The sequence below is a fragment of the Simochromis diagramma genome, unplaced genomic scaffold (genome assembly GCF_900408965.1).
Source record: "Simochromis diagramma unplaced genomic scaffold, fSimDia1.1 OVJJ01000334.1, whole genome shotgun sequence".
NCBI classification, from domain to species: domain Eukaryota; kingdom Metazoa; phylum Chordata; class Actinopteri; order Cichliformes; family Cichlidae; genus Simochromis; species Simochromis diagramma.
The window spans coordinates 3,671,822-3,691,453 of record NW_024386764.1 but is presented as its reverse complement, the minus strand read 5'-3'; the positions used below and the strand labels follow the sequence as shown (position 1 = coordinate 3,691,453).

The following is a 19,632-nucleotide window of genomic DNA, read 5'->3' as shown; positions in this document are numbered from 1 at the left end:
GCCTGAACTGTGTAATGCAATCATCTGGAGTTTACTAACCTTTTATTGCACAACAGTCCCATATCTTGTATATGTTAGTATAAACTGATATATTATAGTCCCTAAAATGTTAAATTGCGGACAGAAAAAAGACTTAAAGGAAACATCTTAACCCTTGACCCCTGTCCTGAGTGCTTCTTGAGACTTTGTTGTGCTGTGGTGGATATTGTGACGGGTTGACTTTTTCTTTCCTTAGATATAAGTGTCACTGCAAATCAATAAAACCTTTATCTGTAATCCAATGTATTCAGTTACTGAACAGGTTTGTCCTGATGTGAGAATTCGCTTCCAAACTGACAATGCCTCCATCCAAAGGGCAGATGAAACCACATCTCAGTCCAATTAAACACCTATGGATTTTGTTGAACGAAGATCTTACATGTTTTTCACACAGACAGAAACACCTGCAATTCACTTTATTTACAATAAGAAGCCAGGGGGCTATGAGTGTAGACAGGGTGTCAGTACTGCTTCTGGCCACAGTCCAGGGAGACTTCTGGGCACAAGTATGGAAGATGCCTACATGTCATCAAGATGGAAAAAAAAAACTTTAGACATGACACTATGCCATATTTTTAAAACTAAATGCTAAAGAGTTTAATTTAGTACTAATGACCCAGTAACTAACAATTAGCTAAAGTGTCATTTAAAATTCAAGCTACAAAGTGATGGAACCAGCCTGATGAAGAAAAAAAAGGTAATGTAAACGTAAACTTAATGACATGGTCACAAAGTACAGGGAAGCTTTTCAGGCACGGTTTGATTATGGTGCTGTTCTATCCACACACAGTATTACTTCTGCAGCTTTATACAGTCCATTTGTCTTTGACATAAAAGGATGAAAAGACAGTCGAGCATGCAAAGCTATGATCACTTCACTTCTGAAAGTGACATTAAATAATCACAATAATGAAAACACCACAGAAATAACGTTCGCAATAAGCCAACAAACTCACGATGGCTGAATCTGTGATGCACTAGATCGCAGTCAGACTGACTTTGATTCAGGAACCAAAGGAACACTGAACAACCAGACAGAAAAATGTGTTGACGTCAATGAATTTTAAATTGAATTATTCATTCAGAATCCAAGAACATTCAATGCTTAACATGAGATATAACATAAAATGGTTCATAAATTTCCTGCATCAGTAAATAAAACTAAGCATTTAAAGATTCAACTTATAAACATACAAATGAAATCTTTTCTTGTTCTTTTATGACCTGTTTGTCAGCGGAGCCTTGTGTAATTAGCTCTCAGCTTGATGCCATCACTGTTCAAAACGGCATCACTTAATGAATATATGTTAATATATAGTAAAGAATAATTTGTTAATGTTTTGTATATTTACAGAAGGTGGGTTTCCTAGGCAATTCATGATTTCTTTTACTTCATCTTGGACATACTTAGACAGTCTCTGAGCTCTTATTTTGAAAGCTGCTGACAAGTTATCACATGGATAGACATTCATACCGAGGTTTCCTAAACTAACTCCATCATCTTAGACTGCAACTGCTGGTGAAATTCTACCATGAAGTTTTTTTTATAGCGAAATCCAACCAGGACCTAAAACTGTTTCCGAGTTGTTTCGTGCTCTGTGCAGAAACAGGGACCAGGAGTCCCGCCGCAAACTGCTGAACAATTTGTTTTTCCTTTGACGAAGTCGGGACTCGTGGCGGTTCCGACCCGAACACACATAACTTTAATTTAAAAAAAGAAAATAAAAATCCGTGCATCTGGATTTTGGCGATTACAGGCAGATACTGACCTCTGCTGGACCAGTTCTGCTCAGTCAACTGCTCGAAATAATACAATCTTTTGTTTTTTCACAATAACATTTTCCTGTACCAACAATAGCCTTTTGTATGTCTTTGATTCACTTTTTGTTGTGATAGTTGAATTTCAACAGTGTGGGATAAATAAAGTTATATTAACAGGTGTAGAGGTGAAAAATTAAAATGTCACCAAATATATTAAATCTGACCTTTATTCATTTGTTAGGTTTACTGCATAAAACAAACTAAAGACTCTTGTGAAACTGTATGAAGATAATGACACTTTAAAGGCTTTTGGCTTGGAATAAACCTGCCTGGCCTTTCTCTGTGCATAGAGCAGATGACCATGTTATTACATGTATTAAAAAATGCTGGAAACTGCACATTGAAAGCAGTCAGCTTTCAGAGAACTCACAGAGCTCAGATGTTATTCTCATAAACAGTAACTTGGGCATATAATAGACCCAAGTGAACATAAAGTATTGTAACCTTGTATACAGTAACAATATATGTATCATTTTATACAATTACAATGTTTTGAGGTAAAAAAAAAAAAAAAAAAAAAAAGCCATAACAAGTCTTTGTCCTTAATAAGTCACAAAATCTCAATGAGGTTTTTCATTTTTAAGACCAGATGTGCGTCGCTTCTTTAGTTGAGGCCAGCTCATTTTCATGTAAAAGTCTTTTTTTCCTGTGGTCCATCCGCTCTTCCTCAGTAGTAATAGCTTCCAAAAACTGCTACCACACAGAACAAGCTGTCCTGTGGAAGGACAATCAGAGTGCTTTTTAGAAAGCGGACTCGAGTGATGAAATTGTGACTGAGCAGAGCACTTACATTCATGAAAACATCCTCTGCATAGCTGTCTGTGTCAGCATCCCAAAAACACCTGGAAGACATCCTGGGGAGAAAAAAAACACAAACAGAGACCAAGCTAAGAAAATCTTAAAGTTTGAACTACTTAAAAAAAAAAAAACTACGTTGAAAAAATGTAAAATAATGGTTGTGTCTTCTTGAGACGGTCCTACCGTTTGCTTTTACTGATACTTCAAATTTTTAGTAACTTTGAATCACTACAGTTTTACCTTAATCAGGTGTTTGCTGATACTGATGATGTAAATATGAAGAGCAGATCTTTGATAATAACCTGAATGATCCGGTCTCCGTTCTCTGGTACAACATATGACTTGTCTAAAAAATACACTGAGCCCTGAGCCCTAACCGTAATCCCTGTGTCAAAGTCAGTTTCTGAAAGTCAAGAGCAAGACTAATGTTTCCAGTACCAAATGAAGACTTACTTGACTCCCTGCCCTCGTTGTTCTCCAATGACCACCTGCACAACAAGCTTATATTTGTCAAATCCTGAATCTGTTCACAAAGAGAATAGGATAGTATTTTATATGTACATCCAAAAGAAAAAAAATACTGTGTAATATGAATATTAGTCAATATTTTTTACTAATCAAATTTGTTTAAATGGGAAATAATTCATTAACATTGTGGGGCCAGGAATTTATGGTGTTATACATTTATTGCTCCAACAGGCTGTTGTGAAGATCCACAATCCTTTTAGTCTTGTCATTGCTGCATTTCCACTGCTGAAACTTTCAGAAATGTTTGCATTCAAACCATTGTGGTACTGGAGCCCTGAATAAGTCAACACACATCAAAAAGCTAACACCAATAGAAAAAGATAGATCCCCAACACCACTGGCTAAAAATACAGCCCCCAACCATGACAGAGCCTCCACCGTGTCTTATAGATGTGTACACACTCACTGTTGTGTCTCTGTTCTGACTGTCCTCTGTCTATACATACTGATGGCTTGAACCAAAAATTTCAAATTTGAATTCATTACTCATTAAGACATGTTGATTTTCAGTCCAGATCTTGTGTAATTTGGCGTAATTTCAGCCTTTTCTCTCTTTTTCCTTTCTTAAAGAATGGCTTCCTGACAACCACCATTCAGTGAGACCATTTCTGATGAACCTTCAGTGAAGAGCAGATGGATCAGCAGAAGGGGCAGTTCCATCTCTCAGGTCCTGTGTCAGGTCTCTGCAGGATTTTTTTCCAACTTCTTAAGGAAAAAACCTTATTTACCTAAAGATGTCTTAATGACTTTCAGATACAGTTCATCTGCTGTACATAGTTTTTTAAGCCTGGCACGTCTTCTTTTATCTTCCACTTCGTCAGTTTCCCCAATATAATGCTAGCACACTGGACACTATGCTAAGATATCCTTGATTTTGACAAAATAACTTGTTGGAATCACCATGTTGGCTCAAAAAATATTTTATGCCTGTCAAATTATATGTTCATTTTTCTTATATTCAACTAAAGCAATGGGAACAATCATGTGTTTTTGTGACAGGCTGCTTGTAACAAAGTGCCTAAAGACACAATTTAAAATGAGTTCTTTGGCAAGTTTTCTGTTATAAGTAGACACAAACACTGGTTCATCCCCTGAATGGTTTATAGATCAGTGCTAAGTAGTTAATTAGTAGTTAAGTTAAAAATTACGAAAATGATGCAAATGGTCAGGTAAAAAGGACTGGACTGAAAATGAGAGAATAAGTTGGCCATGGCATTCAGAAAGCCTGGAGAACTATTGCTCAGGACCAGTTTTTAAAAATGTAAAAAAGTTTGGCTCCTAAGAAGAAAAATATGAAGAAATGCGGGGTGACTCAAGATTTCTGCACAGTACTGAACCTGGAAATCATGACACATATTGGCCTGAGATGTAGTGGTAGCTGCATGAAAAAATTTACATGCAGCAGATTAAAATGCCTCATCTTTACAGGTCTGAGTACCACAGTGGAAATGCAGAAAACAGCCGTTTGAAGGAACCTTTCAGTTACTTGGAAAAAGGTGCCTATGACACCTGGGTACCTCTACGTGAAACACAAGTTTACTGTTATTTAAACAGATACACAGATGGTTGCCACATTCTATAATTAAAGTGGTCATTATAAGCTGCGGCTAAAATTTTTAGAAATAATTGAATGTTCTGTCCTTTTGACAGCACATGAGAGCGACAATGCTTCACTCACTCTTTACTTTGTCCTTCACAGAGTCTGCCAGTGAACGGGTCAGCGCTGGGACTTCCTCTGGATTGTACTGCACCCCAGACAGTCGCTCCCTCACAATTTCACGAATACACTCCTTCACAACAGCTGGCCTGAACCTGCAAGATTTACAGGAAAACAACAAGACAGCAAATTAACCTTCAAACGAGCACAATGAGCCTCTGATACACAAATATCTTAATAATGGCAACATGCATGCTAATAAACGTCATGTGAACAATACATTCTATATTCAATAGGCTATAAGTTTTTTTTTCATTTGCATTTTAAACTTATTTACCTATGGCACTGTATATTGTAATTACATGCCTAAAGTAATCACATTTGAATGCCCTGGTACATCTGCATTGTACAGGAAAGATAGGTAAAGTTCCTGCAGATAAATCTGCATGAACGCTGTAACAGACTAAACTTCGGTTAAAAATTCAAGTTTGCACACGTAACCACATTATTTTGATTGACGAATGGTAGTATTTATACTACTAAACTAAGTTTGACGTTAGATGTCATTTATTCAAGGCTGGAACAACTGCGCAGCTAAAAGTAGACCGCGAATCAGCTAGCTAAAATGCTAAATTAAGTTTTCTTTACTTGTGTGGGAAAAAAGCCGTTTAACCACATGAATCAACTCACTTCTGCTGATGATTGGGTCGTATGTGGTAAGTATCGGACTCCCCCATGGTATATGAGTACTCAAACTACAGTATCGAGCAAATAAATGTGAAGAGCGTCTTTAAGAAGCTAGCCAAATGCTACCCGTAACCATGGCGACGTTTTCCCTTGTTTCCTGTTTCAAAATAAGAGTACCGCTTAGCTAACCGGTTCGTTTTTCTTCCGTGTGTACATTAAAGTTGATCAAAAAAAGCACGAAAATCACAGAAAATGGCGCTACTGGACACTTTTCACAGTTTTTAACACTCGATTGCAGTTTCGATTAAACTCCGCTCTTCTCGGTGACTAGCTGAAAGATCAACAGCAGTAGAAGCTGTAGTAGGCCTCAAACCGGTTGTCAGTGACACTGCCCCCTGGTGATCGTAAACAGCTACAACATGTGGACAGCTGTCTGCAAGCCTTCCTTCATCATCTTGTAAACCTAAACACATAAACCTTCTACTACTTATGAAATCGTTTCTGTTTCCACCTAATGCATTTATACTCTGTCCCCATTAGTGATGTTTTACTGCCTTTACTCATACATGATTCACACTGTCTTAAAATGATGTTTTTTAATATATGTAATAATTTCAACTACTGGGCTACTCATGGTATCTGCATGACTTCTGAATGCAGCTGGTTCTAAGGCCTTTTAGCTGCAGCCTGATCAAATCATGCTTCCCATTGCTCAACGTACCTGAAGAAACAGACCCAAAACTGATAAGATGTGAGTAAATTTGTCTTTAAGGAACAACTTCCAGCTCTGACAATATACAGATGCAGACACATTTTCAACAGCGATTTCAAAAGTTTTAATTCATTTTTAATTTATGCTTGCTAAATAGTGTCATTATATGTGCAAAATCTGCATCTTTTTGCAATTTTTATTCTTACTTTAAACCACAGAGGTTGTTAGCAAAGAGGCACAAAGATGCACTTGTTTCATTTCAGTTGCTCGTTATATAGAACACTTCAGACCAACAGGGGGCAAAGAAAAATATAAATCTTAATAATAATAATAATAATAATAATAATAATAATAATAATAATATTATACAGTTGTATATGATCTTTCATGTCATTTAGCTTACTTCATTAAACAGAAGACAAATAAATAAATAAACTGCTATCCACCTCAACAACAATGCATTCAACAGAAGAAACAATATCATAAATTCCCAAATTCTTATTGCAACATCACCACTATGTTTTTTTTATTTTATTTACAAATCATTTTGACATAGTGACTCTTGTAAACATTATGCTACATTTACTGATAGTAGACAATTTTGACTTATGTGCATTTTGTTTGTAAACAGTAAGTTTTCACATGTCTAATCACAAATGGACTTCATGTTTTGCTTGTGCAGAATTTGTGAATTGTATACCCTTCAGCTTTGAAGTAATGACTGAGCACTAACATTACCATTATTTGAGGCAAACAGCATAATTAAAGCCCCTGAATCAGATATTGATAATATAAGTAAATAGATTTAAAACTACAGATTGTTTGTACACACTCCTTTTATGCACCCCTCACAGTGTTTAGGCTCATGGGGACTTTTGACTTCATAGAGTCTGAAAGGTCGGTGGCTTTCCTCAAGGTTTTCATGGTAGCACTTTTGTTTTATTTTCTCCACCAGTTTTTCCATGAGGGTGTTTATGTTCTCAGATTCCACGCTGGGATTCTCCATTGGGGCATTTGTGCACTTCTTGCAGTTCTGACGTAAGGGCCTCACTTTGACAGTGCCCTGCCCATTTCTCAGGCACATGTGGAAGAGCACTTTCACCTTGTTGGAAGGCCACTTTCTTCGACACATGGAACATTTGAAACTTGAAATTAAAAAAGAGAAAGAGAATGTCTCTTTAGAAGTCAAAATGACTTTTAAAAAATTCAGAATTTTTCATTTAACCACACAAACTTGCACTAAACTCATGATTTGTGTAAAAGCTGATAGCTGCCCTATGTGTTGCACTCAGAATTACATCTGTAAGTAGTAGAGATGTTGGGTGGAATCAAATGCATTTACAAGGGCAGTGGGAGGAGATATAACTGAGCTTCTCATGCTTAACTGTGTCCCCTCTGATGGATGAATGTGTGATTCATATGATGTTTATGTTTAAATTTGTTAAAAAAAATTTACTATCGAGCTATGAAAGTTGAATATATTTCAAAGGGAAGAAGCTTGTGCTTTTTATGTTTACTCAGCTTTTTTGTTTTATTTAGAGAATACTCAGTGGAAACTTGTGGATGGATAGGTGAATATGACCTTAGTATATTCATTACAGTGTTACAGTGATGTGCCACCACAGTAATACAATACATGTCATAAAAAGAAAGAGGAAAATCTAATAAATATATCTTTAGATGTAACTGAGCAGACCAAATTATTAGCTTTTTGGCTAATTAATAGTGTAATAATGACATTTGAAAAGTGAAGAACAAGAACATAAAAGGAAAACAAACCATCTGATGTTACTTATTCCAGTTTACACAATACCAGACAGAGCTAGAATCGCTAGAATAGCTCTTAAAGGCAAGTATTGGTAGACTAAAATCTGTATTTTTAGGTAAAGTTGTATTTATACCACTTCCAATTATTTTCCATCATTCAAACTCTGGAATTGTACCAAACAAGGAATGAACAAATATTCCTTAATAACTAAAATGTATTGATGTTGTACTGTTATCACACACATTGCGTAATGTAAGGCATATTAATGTAACACAAATATACAATAGTGTAAATATTAACACTCATGCAAATACTCAATGCAAACCTGCTGCAGTAATTAACAGTTGTTCAGCATACTGACCTTGCACTTGTGTTCCTGATGTACTCCTTCCAGTCCAAGTTTGGCTTATTAGGCTCAATATTTTCATCATATTGTAATTCCCAAGAGTCTCCTTGCTTAAGATCTTCTGCTTTAATCTGAAAGATTTGTGTCCATTCTGGTGACATCTTTTCAATTAAATCGGCTGAAGAAGAAAGAAACCCCTAACAGCTGATCTGTACTGTAAACAAGGAACTCGTGAGAATGACTCCTCAAGCTGCGAACTTTAAATAAGGCTGTACCAGCTGAGAGGAAACCGAAAAGCTACCAGTGCAAAGCAGGCTTCCTTAAGTTTCAGTTATGGTTTATACAATGAACATCAGAATATCAGATAACAAATCATTAGATTGTAAGTGAAATGAAACTGAAATGTTTTCTAGCAACACTGGAACCTGCTGGTTTATTATGGTTTAGCCTTTGTGCACACATTTGTTGTCAGTCACTACTTTGAGTGAAATATTCTCACTCTGGCAAAATAAATAAATAAATAAATAAAGTGGTGAACATGTAAAATTAACATCTTTTTTGCTCTTATGTTACCAGAAAAAGCAAATAAATAAATGAATGTTATATATTCTTATTAAACATTATTATAATTAATGACTCCATAGTGTAGAGTTTCACACATTTGCTTAACAAGTAAAAGATTACCTGCTTGAACATGCGCACAGACATATGCAGCGCTACCTGCTACCAGGGAGAAGCTACAAAAAGAAAAACAAAATCAGTAGAGTGCAGGTATAGTGCTGAGTTGAGTTATAAGCACGATGATAAGAATCACGTGTTCACTAATGTTTTTTATCAGCTCTTTTTTCCACTAATGTTCACTAATGTCTTTTTTTATACACAGTGAAAACATTTTGCACATTTTCACCACACTGTGTGCAAAAAGTATAGCAATACAGAAAAGCCTTCTGAGTCTACCTGGGCAAAGAGGCGCATGGAGAGCAACCAGAAGGTGTCGGTGTTGCTTAACAAGAAACGCTTTCAGTATCGATTGTACAAAACTGTAACTGAAACTTAAGATAGCGTGTTTTATAGTTGTAAGTTTTGTCTTCCCCACAAACTCTTCTGGCAGAGCCACAGTCAAAGTTCGCAGCTTGAGGAGGATGACTCATTCTCACCAGCTGTTTGTTTACTGCACACATCAGCTGTTAGAGTTATCCTTCTTCTTCAGCTACCAGCGACCACTTTAACCGAAAAGATGCTGCCACCTGAATGGATACGTATCTTTCGTATTAAAGCACAGAGTCTTAAACGAGGAGACTCTTGGTATTTAGAGTATGATGAAAATATTGAGCCTGACAACCTAGACATGGGCTGGAAGCAGTACATCAGGAACACAGGTGCAAGGTCAGTGTGGTTTGTATATTCAGTATGGTATATTTCATAGGTTAATATATAAAAAATATAGTTGCATTGCATTATGCCAATTACTGTGCATGAAGATTGCAACATTAAAGATGAGGGAATAAATGTAGTTGCTAAGGAGGCTTAGTTCATTAAAAGTAAAACGAATATTCCAGAGTTTCAATGGTGGGAGCATATTTTTTAGACTAGCAACACTAGAACTGAAGATGTAAGATGGAGCTGACATCATTTGTTTCCTTTCACTTCCTTGCGTGGGTGCCATCTCGTTAAAAAACAATTCGATGCAAGTTTAAACTTGTATTAAAAATAATCATATAATCACTCTAGACTCTTCTAGTAAAGTAACACATGCTCTTTTTCATTTCCAAGGTTTAAATGTTCCATGTGCAGAAGAGAATGGCCTTCCAACAAGGTGAAGGTGCTCTTCCACATGCGCCTGAAAAACGGGCAGGGCACTGTCAAGGTGAGGCCCTTACGCCAGAACTGCAAGATGTGCTCCGAAGCTCCAATGGAGAATCCCAGCGTGGAATCTGACAATGTGCACATCCTCATGGAGAATCTGGTGGAGAAAATAAAACAAAAGTGCTACCATAAAAACCCTGGTGGACGGAAGCGGTATTTCAGAAGCTTTGACGTTGACAGCCCGCATGAGCCCACACATTGTGAGGGGTGCATCAAAGGCGTGTGCACAAAATGAGCTGCTTTTAAAGTCAGCCTGTTTCTGTTCGATCATAACTTTGCCTTCTTTCATTCAGTTTTATTGTATTTCTTCTTTATGTAATAAGCAGGTGCACATTGTTGTATTTATCCTTTATTTGTGCTTGGTAGCAGACAGCTTTAGCTAATATATTGCTTTGTTTGTTAAAAACGTTAATTAGCACAAAAGCTCCCATACATTTACTGTTACAAATGAATTAAATAAGTCAAGATTTAAATATGACATGAAGGTCTACATGAGTCACTTTTCACATTTAAATTCGTATTTTCTGATTTTGTAAATAAATAATACATATTTTGGAAAAAATAAGCATGACATTATTGTTCAAGAGAGGTGGGCAACATCTTCTTTTTTAATTTGATTTAGAGCCACACACACAGCTTACACATGAAGCATGGTACATACCATGAATTTTGGTAAATATAATACATTGTTTTACAATGAGCCTGGGTAATTTTTTCAAAGAGAAAAAAACACCATTCTTCAAGAAAAAATATGCAAAGATATTATTGGATTGGTATTTTAAGAACAAACATGAGCATGTTCATAAATATTAATAAGTACACTTTCTCCTATGTTACTTTTTTAATTGTAAAAAAAAAGGAGGGGGGGGGGTGAACACGTGCTGTTGTCTCAGACGATATTGTTTTCTTACAAAAATTAAAAAAAATGAAAATCTTCTGGAAATGTATTTTATTTCTCCATTTTTTTCAAACTCATCAGTGGAAGAGGAGACTTTAGTGCGTCATGTTTACTGATCCTGCAACTGTAGTTAAACTGCCTTTATGAAGTGTTTGTAGTGCAGACAAAGATAATACAAAGAATAAATAAAAATCTGCCTTTAAATTATAACTTACTGTTTTTCATGATTTAGAAAAAGATATTCAAACATCAGTGCAAGCCCCCTAAACCTTATAACTGGTTATGTCATCCTTTGGCAGCATGAACTGCAATCATGCATCTGTGGTAACTGCTGATGCGTTTTTAACGTCACTGTGGAGGAATTCTGGCCCACTGTTCTTTGCACAATTGTTGAAAAAAGGAAAAGGTTATCTGATAGGAGGTTTTGCATGAAAGCAAAGTCAACCTGTTTGTCACACAGCAACACCTCTTCATTTGCCTGTGATCAGCAGGTGTGGCACTGACATTGCTGTGGTCAGTCCTCAACATTTTTCAAGTCACACACTGAGGTACAGTACATTAACTGTGGTTTATCTGCATGTTGTCTGAAAACACCTACAGGCAAAGCACTTGCCCTGCCTTTAGTTTTGCCTGCTCCACAACTTTTCCATGGGTTTGTCCACATCACGTTTTGTTTAGTGACATTATGTATATCTTGGCCATGAAGGCTGACTTAGACTTGCGAGAGTTAGTTTCCCAGATAAGTAGAGACACACTTTAGGACTGTAGGCGCTGACTAATAGGGCTGACAGCAAAATTTTTTGAATGTGTCCATTTTTGAGAAGATTATTATTCACTAGTATATATCAAAGAACAGTTTCCAAAGCAGCTGGAATACAACAATTTCACTTTCAAAATGGTAAGGTATACCTGCATTGTGTTTATGTTATGTTATTCCTTAGGATCAATACAGCACCACCAATTCAATACATCCTCTGTTACTTTATTTAAACATTTCATCATTTAACCATCAGACCTTTTGATTGTACTTGGTTTTATTCAAGGGTCTCCTGTCATCAATCAAGTCTACCCTGATTATTTCCCTCAGTATCTTCATGCCAGGTAAGAATTTTCTGAACCATACTATGAGTATTTGAGTTTCATTTTCAACAACAGGTCAGCATCAGTTTCAAAAAGAAAAAGTCTAGAAGAAAGTTTTTGGTGTCTACTGAACAATGTTTGTGTAACATAGTAAAAGAACTTCAGGATTAGTGAAATTATCTTGTACTGAGTTATAAATTGGAAATTCAAATCAATACAGAATTCATTAAATTCCAAATGATTTCTACAAAGTACAAGATAAACACTGATTTTTTTTTCTTGTGAAAACCTCATTGCAAGCCAAACATTGCAACATAATTACACTCAATATTATTTCATTGTCTCATCAGCTTTTTGCAGTAATTACACCATTAGCTGCTCTCAGCCAACCCAACCTGCCCTGCTGGAGGCTCTGTCTCCGGTCTTTGACTTGAATGACATACGGCCTGTGAGGAACATGTCAACATGCACCAATGTCACTATTTTCTTCACTCTGTATGGGATTCTAGGGGTGGTATGTTCACCGATCAGAACATCACATCACATAAAATGTAACAAGTGTGTATACAGACTGCACTCTAAAACTCTTTAAGTAAAGGCAAAATACTTAGAGAAATGGATAAACCACATCCACATTGCTCAAATGATTCTCTTTCCATAGCGACACCAATGTTTTTTAATCCCTTGGCATACACTGGGTTGTCTTTCAGGATGAAAAGGCACAACTCTTGACCGCTTACATTTGGCTACAGTGTGTGAGTACTGCAATGATCCGGCTACATTTGTTCTTCTGTGATACAGGAATAATCATATTTTTTAAAACATCGTGATTACATGTAGCATGCGTGATCTATCCATTGTCATGAGTTTTGTTCTTTTAGTTGTGGATAAATGAATTTGTCAGCTGGGACCCAGTTCAGTGTGGTACAGACATGATGGCTCTTCCCTCAAACCAATTTTGGATTCCCGATATTGTAATCAATGAATTGTAAGTGATATATTACCAAGCCTGTGCCTCTCAAAGCATACACATATTATAATCTATGGAACCAAAACAAGTCTTTTCCTTATATTTTCCTAATAATAAATACATTTTGTATTTGTCTTTGTTAATGTTTGGCCATCTTACAGCAATATTTATTACATGTAACTGTGCAGTTGCTATGTTTTTTATAGGTCCATAATTGTCTAACTACTAGACACTGTAATTCTTAGCAAATGTTCAAATAGGTGCCATGTTTGTTATTCACGCCATAATTTTTCTAATTGTTCTTACAGTATGGAGGAAAACAAGGCACCGCCTGTTCCCTATCTGTACCTGTACAGTAATGGTCTAGTGAAGTCTCGCTATACCTGTCAGAGTTGTTAGTTCCTGTAACCTCAATATCTACACCTTCCCCTTCGACATACAAAACTGCATTTATACCTTCAACTCCTACTTGCACTATGGTCAGAAAATATTTTATACATATACATTACATGTGGACAATTAGTGAGCTCACCTTTAGCTCAGTATTTTCCTCTTTGCTTTTCCACAGCATCGGATATAAAGATTTATCTTGGAAGATCTGCAGAACTAATAACACAGATCTCCCAGAGTGTGATGGCCACCATGGGTGAATGGGAGCTGCTGGAAATCACCGCCAATAAAATCAATCATGATGGAAAGAATGAGAATCTTTATTATGATGAGCTTGAATTTCATGTAGGTGGATTGCAGTGCCAATAAACTGCTGTAATTAGGCAGAAAGGAGCACATACTTGGGCTTGTTCACATACCTCGTATTAATGTGTCCATAATGACTGTTTTGTAAATCCAACACAGCTAAAATCACGATTTGCTTACATACACGATCCACTTGGTCACGATAAGAAGATTTCACAGCACAAACATACCTGACCAAGTTTTCCCTTATTGTACAGATCAGATTGAAGCGCCGGGCCACTCTGTATGTGGTCAACCTCCTCCTCCCCAGCTGCTTTCTCATCACAGTCGACCTCTTCAGCTTCCTGCTGCCACCACAGAGCATGGACAGGTCCGCCTTCAAGATGACCCTCATCCTCGGCTACACCGTCTTCCTGCTCATCATGAATGACCTGCTGCCGGTCACCGGAAACACCATACCCCTCATAAGTTAGTGACACTCAACAAAATGTCTACGGGGATTTCTTGAAACTGTTTGTAGTTATGTTTTTTAATTATTAACTTATCCTATACTAAATATATATATATATATATATATATATATATATATATATATATATATATATATATATATATATACACATATATACACATATATATATATATATATATATATATATATATATATATATATATATATATATATATATATATATATATATATAATATGAAAGGTACTGGTTAAAGAAAGTTAAGGGAACCCTTACATCCCATATCAGACCTCGATCTTATAGAGTCAAGTTGAAAATCTGTACTCACATACATACTGTAATGCAGTATTAGCATTGTATACTTATATACTTGTTATAGATACACATACATAACATGTGTGAAATAGTCAAATCAATATTATTATGTCCAAATTTGTAAATAATGTTCACTTTTTTTAAAACTATATTTACATGTGCATTTAAAGAACAGCTTTTAAGATAAAAAAATATATATAGATTAGTGGCTTAGACTGTGACATTGTAAACTTGTATTGTTTCTGGGTTCCTTTGTCTCTCTGTAGACGTGTTCTTTTCTCTCTGCCTGGCTCTGATGGTGGCCAGTCTGCTGGAAACAATCCTCATCACCAACCTGCTGTGTGGGTCTGCTGACTTCTCTCCTGTCCCTCACTGGATGCGAGTCCTTGTTCTGCAATTTCTGGGTGTTATTGTTTGTATGCCACAAATGAATAAGAAGCCAAGAGTTTCAGGTATGTCGAACATAAGTAGCGAGTTTAGAAATCTAAGGTTACAAGATTAGGTGACTGTGAATATTTCTTCTTGACTTTGCTTAGAAATAGACCTTAAGACCAGGACTACTGTGGCAGCTATTGAAACTTATGTGGGGCTTCAAGAGCCAAAGGGGCAATCAGCGGAGGACCTGGCTGTGTATGAACTCAAGAAACTGGGCAAGGACCTCCAGGCCATTCGCCTGAAGGTTGATCAGGAGCTAAAGGACAGCCAAAGCTCAGAGGAGTGGATGCAGGTGGGTTTCATCATAGACCGCCTGCTGTTTGGCCTCTACATTCTCTTCATCTCGGTCAGCTTTATCACCATCATCATTATCTGGGTGAACTCGTACAATAAGTAGACAACTGCCATGTGTTTTAAAGCTCTCCATTTGTGCTAGTGGGTTGAATGTTAGTGCATTTTCACCAAGATTTTGTCATTTTTGTAGATGGTGTGAAAAACTACCTTCTTAGAGCACATTTATGCAGTATGTATAGTGTCGTTATACTGTATTTTGCATTATTGTTTCATTATTGTTTCATTATTGTTATTGGCCATTATTGTTCCCCCCCAGCATGTTTACACTGAGTAGGAGATGCTCTGTATCTCATTGTACAACTGTATAGTGACAATAAAGGCATTCTATTCTATTCTATTCTATTCTATACTGGACTTTAACTTAGCTCTGCTGCATTTATAATCATTCATCTTTACCCTTCTGTGTTGTACTGTACAATTTTTAAATGGAGGAAACCACTGTATACAAAATAAAACGTCTGTAAAATTTAATTCAATTTGTTAGTGACATTCATTTCGAAACGCACAATCATATCCCTGTGTAGATTATATAAATGGTATCATATAGTATAATGGTTTCCTTCTAAGTACTTCAGACTACAAGCTGAACTTGAATCATACATTTAACCCTCTTTAGACTGTGGGAGGAAGCCAGAGCACCAAACCTATCGAGCCACACAACATAAAAAGTTCACACAGACAGGTCCCAAAGCAATCACGTTCAAACAGGGAATTTAGCTTTGAGACGTTATGCCAATCATGGCATCATCTTCTGCTTTCCATTTGATATTTAAAACTTCCAGTTTCAGCACTGTAGTTTTTGTTTAACACAAAGGTAGGCTATATGGGATATTCTTTATTATTATTATTATTTATGTTTTATTGCTTTTCTTATTTATACAGCATGTACAACAATACAACTTAATTACAGTGGGGGGGGGACAAAATAAAACAAAAAAACAAACGGACAAGAGGAAAACAAAACAAAACCGAAAAAAACAAACAAACCAGAAGATACAATGAGATTATACAAAATCGGGCCTCCCATTTTGTACATGTTTCAACCATTTCAACCAGTAATCCTCAAATGAGTCCGCCTGCAACTTTAGCCTAAAAGTTATTCTTTCCATTAAAAAAATAGTCTACAGGGTGGGCCATTTATATGGATACACCGTAATAACATGGGAATGGTTGGTGATATTAAAGTCCTGTTATTAGTATATGTGAGGGGGCAAACTCCTCAAGATGGGTGGTGACCATGGTGGCCATTTAGAAGTCGGCCATCTTGGATACAACTTTTGTTTTTCAATAGAAAGAGGGCCATGTGACACATCAAACTTATTGGTAATGTCACAAGAAAAACAATGGTGTGCTTGGTTTCAACGTAACTTTATTCTTTCATGAGTTATTTACAAGTTTCTCTTTGTTCACAGCCATTGACATGTCAAAGAGGTTAACACGTGAGGAGCGGATCGAAATTGTGTTGATATCTGGTGAACGCAGTTTTTCTTGTGACATTACCAATACGTTTGATGTGTCACATGGCCCTCTTCCTATTGAAAAAACAAAAGTTGTATCCAAGATGGCCGACTTCTAAATGGCCACCATGGTCACCACCCATCTTGAGGAGTTTTCCCCCTCACATATACATATGTGGATGTGAATAGTAAGTATAGTTCCTTGCTGTTGAGTTAAGGTTCCTCCAAGTATCCACCAATCCCATCTCCTCTATCAGAAGGTTTAGTTTTCTAGTTAGTTTTTGTGATAAAGATATTCTCATCCCCGCTGCGTCCAGATGTGGTTTTAATGTAATATTAAGGTCTCCTCCACAGACAAGTAGTCCCTGTGCCTCTGTCACTACTTTCTCGAGTACTTGCCTATAGAAATCAAATGTGGAACCTGGAGGAATATAAACATTATAGAACATGATCAATTCCCCATCCAATTTGCCCTGTACCAGGATAAATCTGCCTTCTCTATCCCTAATTGTAGCAAAAAGTTCAAAAATAACCCTACCTGATATTAAAATAACCACCCCTCTTGTATGTCTTAAACCATTTGAAGAGTAATAAGCATGCTTGAAACCTTGTCTCTTAAGTTTCTCGTGCTCAAGGCCCACCAAATGAGTCTCTTGTAGAAATGCCACATCAATATCCTCTCTTTTCAGTTTACTAAGAATTTTTCCCTGCTTTGCCCGGCTTTGGAGCCCATTTACAGTAAGTGAGAGTACCTATAACATTGGACTTTATTATAACCAGATAGAGCCATGAATGTGCATTCCAAATGTCACTGAGGTAAAACGTTGCGCCCCCACTGTTAACACAAAACTAAGATAGGTACAAAAAAACAATAGAGCCAATATAGAGTCCTCCAATTACTCAGGATCGTTCAACCCCTTTAGGTCCCTGTTGGGGAGAGGAGAGAAAGGACCCACTATACGGTGGGAGCTCTCCCTAGTGTTGTGGCGACTGTCCAGCAGGTACATCCCACTTACACTAGATGAATCCAACATATATGGCAACTTATAAATCTGATCAACTGAACTATCAACGCACCAACTTGAACAGCAATGAAACCAAATGGTGCATATTCCCTTCTTATATAGTCTGTTTGCTTGTGAGTTTAGCTCTTATCCTCCTTGTCATTCAAGTCTCTTCTATATTCCCGCAGTTTGCGTCGGACTTGAGTTTCCATTCGTGGGCCTCTGTCCCTCTCCGTATCCACTCCATGCCATGAAAATGCGTTACGTACTCTCTCTTCGGTGCTGGGTCCCGGGTTCGCACGTGTGGGGGCCACCTCAATGCCCCGTGCTCTCAGCTCCTTCACTGCGTCCTCTGCGTCCTTGGGCGTCCGTGGGCCGGTGCTCCAGTGGATGTGAATCCACGTGAAGGGCGTTTGGAACCGAATGTTCCTCTCTTTTAGTGCCTTTTTTATTCCCATGTATGATTTACGTTTCTCCATGACTTCATATGCGTATTCGTGGTCAAAAAAAATCTGTTTGTTTCCCAGCAACACTTTTTTCTTCCAGGCAAACCTAAGTCCCTCTGCCCTAAGTCCCTCTACGTCCCTCTGCCTCCGCAATGGCCTTACCCTGTAACTGCTGTGTAGCTACACATTCGAGTAGCTTTTAGTTTAGTTCCTGTTTAAACACTGCCAACTCGTCAGCCAGCTTTTTGCCAATATCCTCCTTGAGTCCTAACAATGATTCTTGGACTTTGTCTTTAAAAATGCCAAGCTCCTTGGACACTTTTGCGATCTCCCGTAGGATAATGTTATCTCCTGACTCAGACAACGCTGGCTCGTGGCTAAGTGGCAAGCAGCCGTCATCTTCCTTGTCTTGTGGTTCCATTCTTTCTTGGATCTTTGCCTCCTCAATCTTCGATTGGTTAGTATTTTTCTGTCCTCTTTTAGATTTTCCCTTTTTCATACCTTATTGAAAAATCTGGCGCTATTACTTTCGAATCTGGAGGCCGTAATTTAGATCAGTTGAAACAGAGCTCAGTGACTATGCGTCCATTGCGCTGCCACGCATCACCCGGAAGTCCCAGCCTCCGGCTATATAGGATATTCACTCCAAGTATGGTGAACTGTGAGTATAGTCTTAAGACACTCAAGCACACTCTAAACACTTTCCCCCAGTATTTTTTTTTTAAATATTTTTACAAATATTAGGAGTTTCAGTGTTTAGTAAATTAAATGACAAAGGTGATATTGATATGATGCTTCAGGATAGGTCACTTTTTTTTTTAACATGTACTGATGTAGCATTTATAGATCATGTAGTTCATGCCGATCTAGATTTAGTATTTATCATGAGGTTTGATTATGAATAAATACTTATCTTGCTAGACAACATCTGTAAATCTGACTGAGTGTAAAAGTTGTTGAAAATTTCATTGAAATACTGGATGTCTATGAGGTATCATATCATCCAAGCAGAGAACTGTGTGAAATTTTACACATCTGTCCACTCAGTAGCTCTGAAGCTAAACTAAAAACTAAATAATCAGGAGCACAATGAATTGTTGGTGGCTTTTACTTTGTGGAGTAAGAAATCAAACTATCATCAATCAAAAAAACAAAACAGATATTGCAACAAATATAAGAACCTGATATGTTGATATGATCCCAATATGTATTTTATTTAAAATGTTGCAAGTTCTCCATCACAGTTAGGAAGACAGTCATTAAATGTATATGGAAAAGTAATAGG

General features: G+C 37.0%; 4 protein-coding genes across 5 annotated transcripts; 2 read left to right on the top strand and 2 right to left on the bottom strand.

Moving 5' to 3' along the window:
• Window positions 1-440: 440 nt before the first annotated feature.
• dynlt2b (dynein light chain Tctex-type 2B) lies at window positions 441-6,227 on the bottom strand. Its single transcript, XM_040032260.1, has 5 exons — window positions 5,534-6,227; window positions 4,865-4,998; window positions 3,112-3,181; window positions 2,651-2,714; window positions 441-2,575 (listed from the first exon to the last, which is right to left on the bottom strand). The coding sequence occupies exons 1-5, from the start codon at window positions 5,578-5,580 to the stop codon at window positions 2,528-2,530; spliced, it is 363 nt and encodes a 120-aa protein (XP_039888194.1). The 5' UTR covers window positions 5,581-6,227; the 3' UTR covers window positions 441-2,527.
• Window positions 6,228-6,342: 115 nt separating this feature from the next.
• LOC120733812 (receptor-transporting protein 3-like) lies at window positions 6,343-8,620 on the bottom strand. The gene is made up of 2 exons (XM_040032247.1): window positions 8,372-8,620; window positions 6,343-7,387 (listed from the first exon to the last, which is right to left on the bottom strand). The coding sequence occupies exons 1-2, from the start codon at window positions 8,515-8,517 to the stop codon at window positions 7,054-7,056; spliced, it is 480 nt and encodes a 159-aa protein (XP_039888181.1). The 5' UTR covers window positions 8,518-8,620; the 3' UTR covers window positions 6,343-7,053.
• Window positions 8,621-9,443: 823 nt separating this feature from the next.
• LOC120733803 (receptor-transporting protein 2-like) lies at window positions 9,444-11,139 on the top strand. Its single transcript, XM_040032238.1, has 2 exons — window positions 9,444-9,742; window positions 10,130-11,139. The coding sequence occupies exons 1-2, from the start codon at window positions 9,594-9,596 to the stop codon at window positions 10,455-10,457; spliced, it is 477 nt and encodes a 158-aa protein (XP_039888172.1). The 5' UTR covers window positions 9,444-9,593; the 3' UTR covers window positions 10,458-11,139.
• A 114-nt stretch (window positions 11,140-11,253) lies between these two features.
• LOC120733794 (5-hydroxytryptamine receptor 3E-like) lies at window positions 11,254-15,895 on the top strand. 2 transcript variants are annotated; one of them, XM_040032216.1, is made up of 10 exons: window positions 11,254-12,018; window positions 12,164-12,221; window positions 12,551-12,714; window positions 12,911-12,955; window positions 13,082-13,188; window positions 13,479-13,649; window positions 13,739-13,905; window positions 14,124-14,334; window positions 14,918-15,103; window positions 15,188-15,895. In XM_040032216.1, exons 7-10 carry the CDS (start codon window positions 13,804-13,806, stop codon window positions 15,481-15,483), a joined length of 795 nt encoding a protein of 264 aa, XP_039888150.1. In that variant the 5' UTR covers window positions 11,254-12,018; window positions 12,164-12,221; window positions 12,551-12,714; window positions 12,911-12,955; window positions 13,082-13,188; window positions 13,479-13,649; window positions 13,739-13,803; the 3' UTR covers window positions 15,484-15,895. The 2 variants fall into 2 exon arrangements, with proteins under 2 accessions (XP_039888150.1, XP_039888159.1); XM_040032225.1 differs by lacking the exon at window positions 11,254-12,018 and having other exon boundaries at window positions 12,049-12,221.
• The last annotated feature ends 3,737 nt before the right edge of the window (window positions 15,896-19,632 follow it).

Bases quoted from the DNA above. Each gene is read 5' to 3' on its own strand.
- LOC120733794 (XM_040032216.1), top strand. From the start codon at position 13,804: ATGGCCACCATGGGTGAATGGGAGCTGCTGGAAATCACCGCCAATAAA. The intron at 14,335-14,917 runs GTTAGTGACACT...GTCTCTCTGTAG, and splicing joins AAACACCATACCCCTCATAA to ACGTGTTCTTTTCTCTCTGC. The intron at 15,104-15,187 runs GTATGTCGAACA...GACTTTGCTTAG, and splicing joins TAAGAAGCCAAGAGTTTCAG to AAATAGACCTTAAGACCAGG.
- dynlt2b (XM_040032260.1), bottom strand. From the start codon at position 5,580: ATGGGGGAGTCCGATACTTACCACATACGACCCAATCATCAGCAGAA. The intron at 2,715-3,111 runs GTAAGTCTTCAT...TTTTCTCCCCAG, and splicing joins CAACGAGGGCAGGGAGTCAA to GATGTCTTCCAGGTGTTTTT. The intron at 2,576-2,650 runs GTAAGTGCTCTG...GTCCTTCCACAG, and splicing joins CAGAGGATGTTTTCATGAAT to GACAGCTTGTTCTGTGTGGT.
- LOC120733803 (XM_040032238.1), top strand. From the start codon at position 9,594: ATGCTGCCACCTGAATGGATACGTATCTTTCGTATTAAAGCACAGAGT. The intron at 9,743-10,129 runs GTCAGTGTGGTT...TTCATTTCCAAG, and splicing joins ATCAGGAACACAGGTGCAAG to GTTTAAATGTTCCATGTGCA.
- LOC120733812 (XM_040032247.1), bottom strand. From the start codon at position 8,517: ATGTCACCAGAATGGACACAAATCTTTCAGATTAAAGCAGAAGATCTT. The intron at 7,388-8,371 runs GTCAGTATGCTG...TTTAATTTCAAG, and splicing joins ATCAGGAACACAAGTGCAAG to TTTCAAATGTTCCATGTGTC.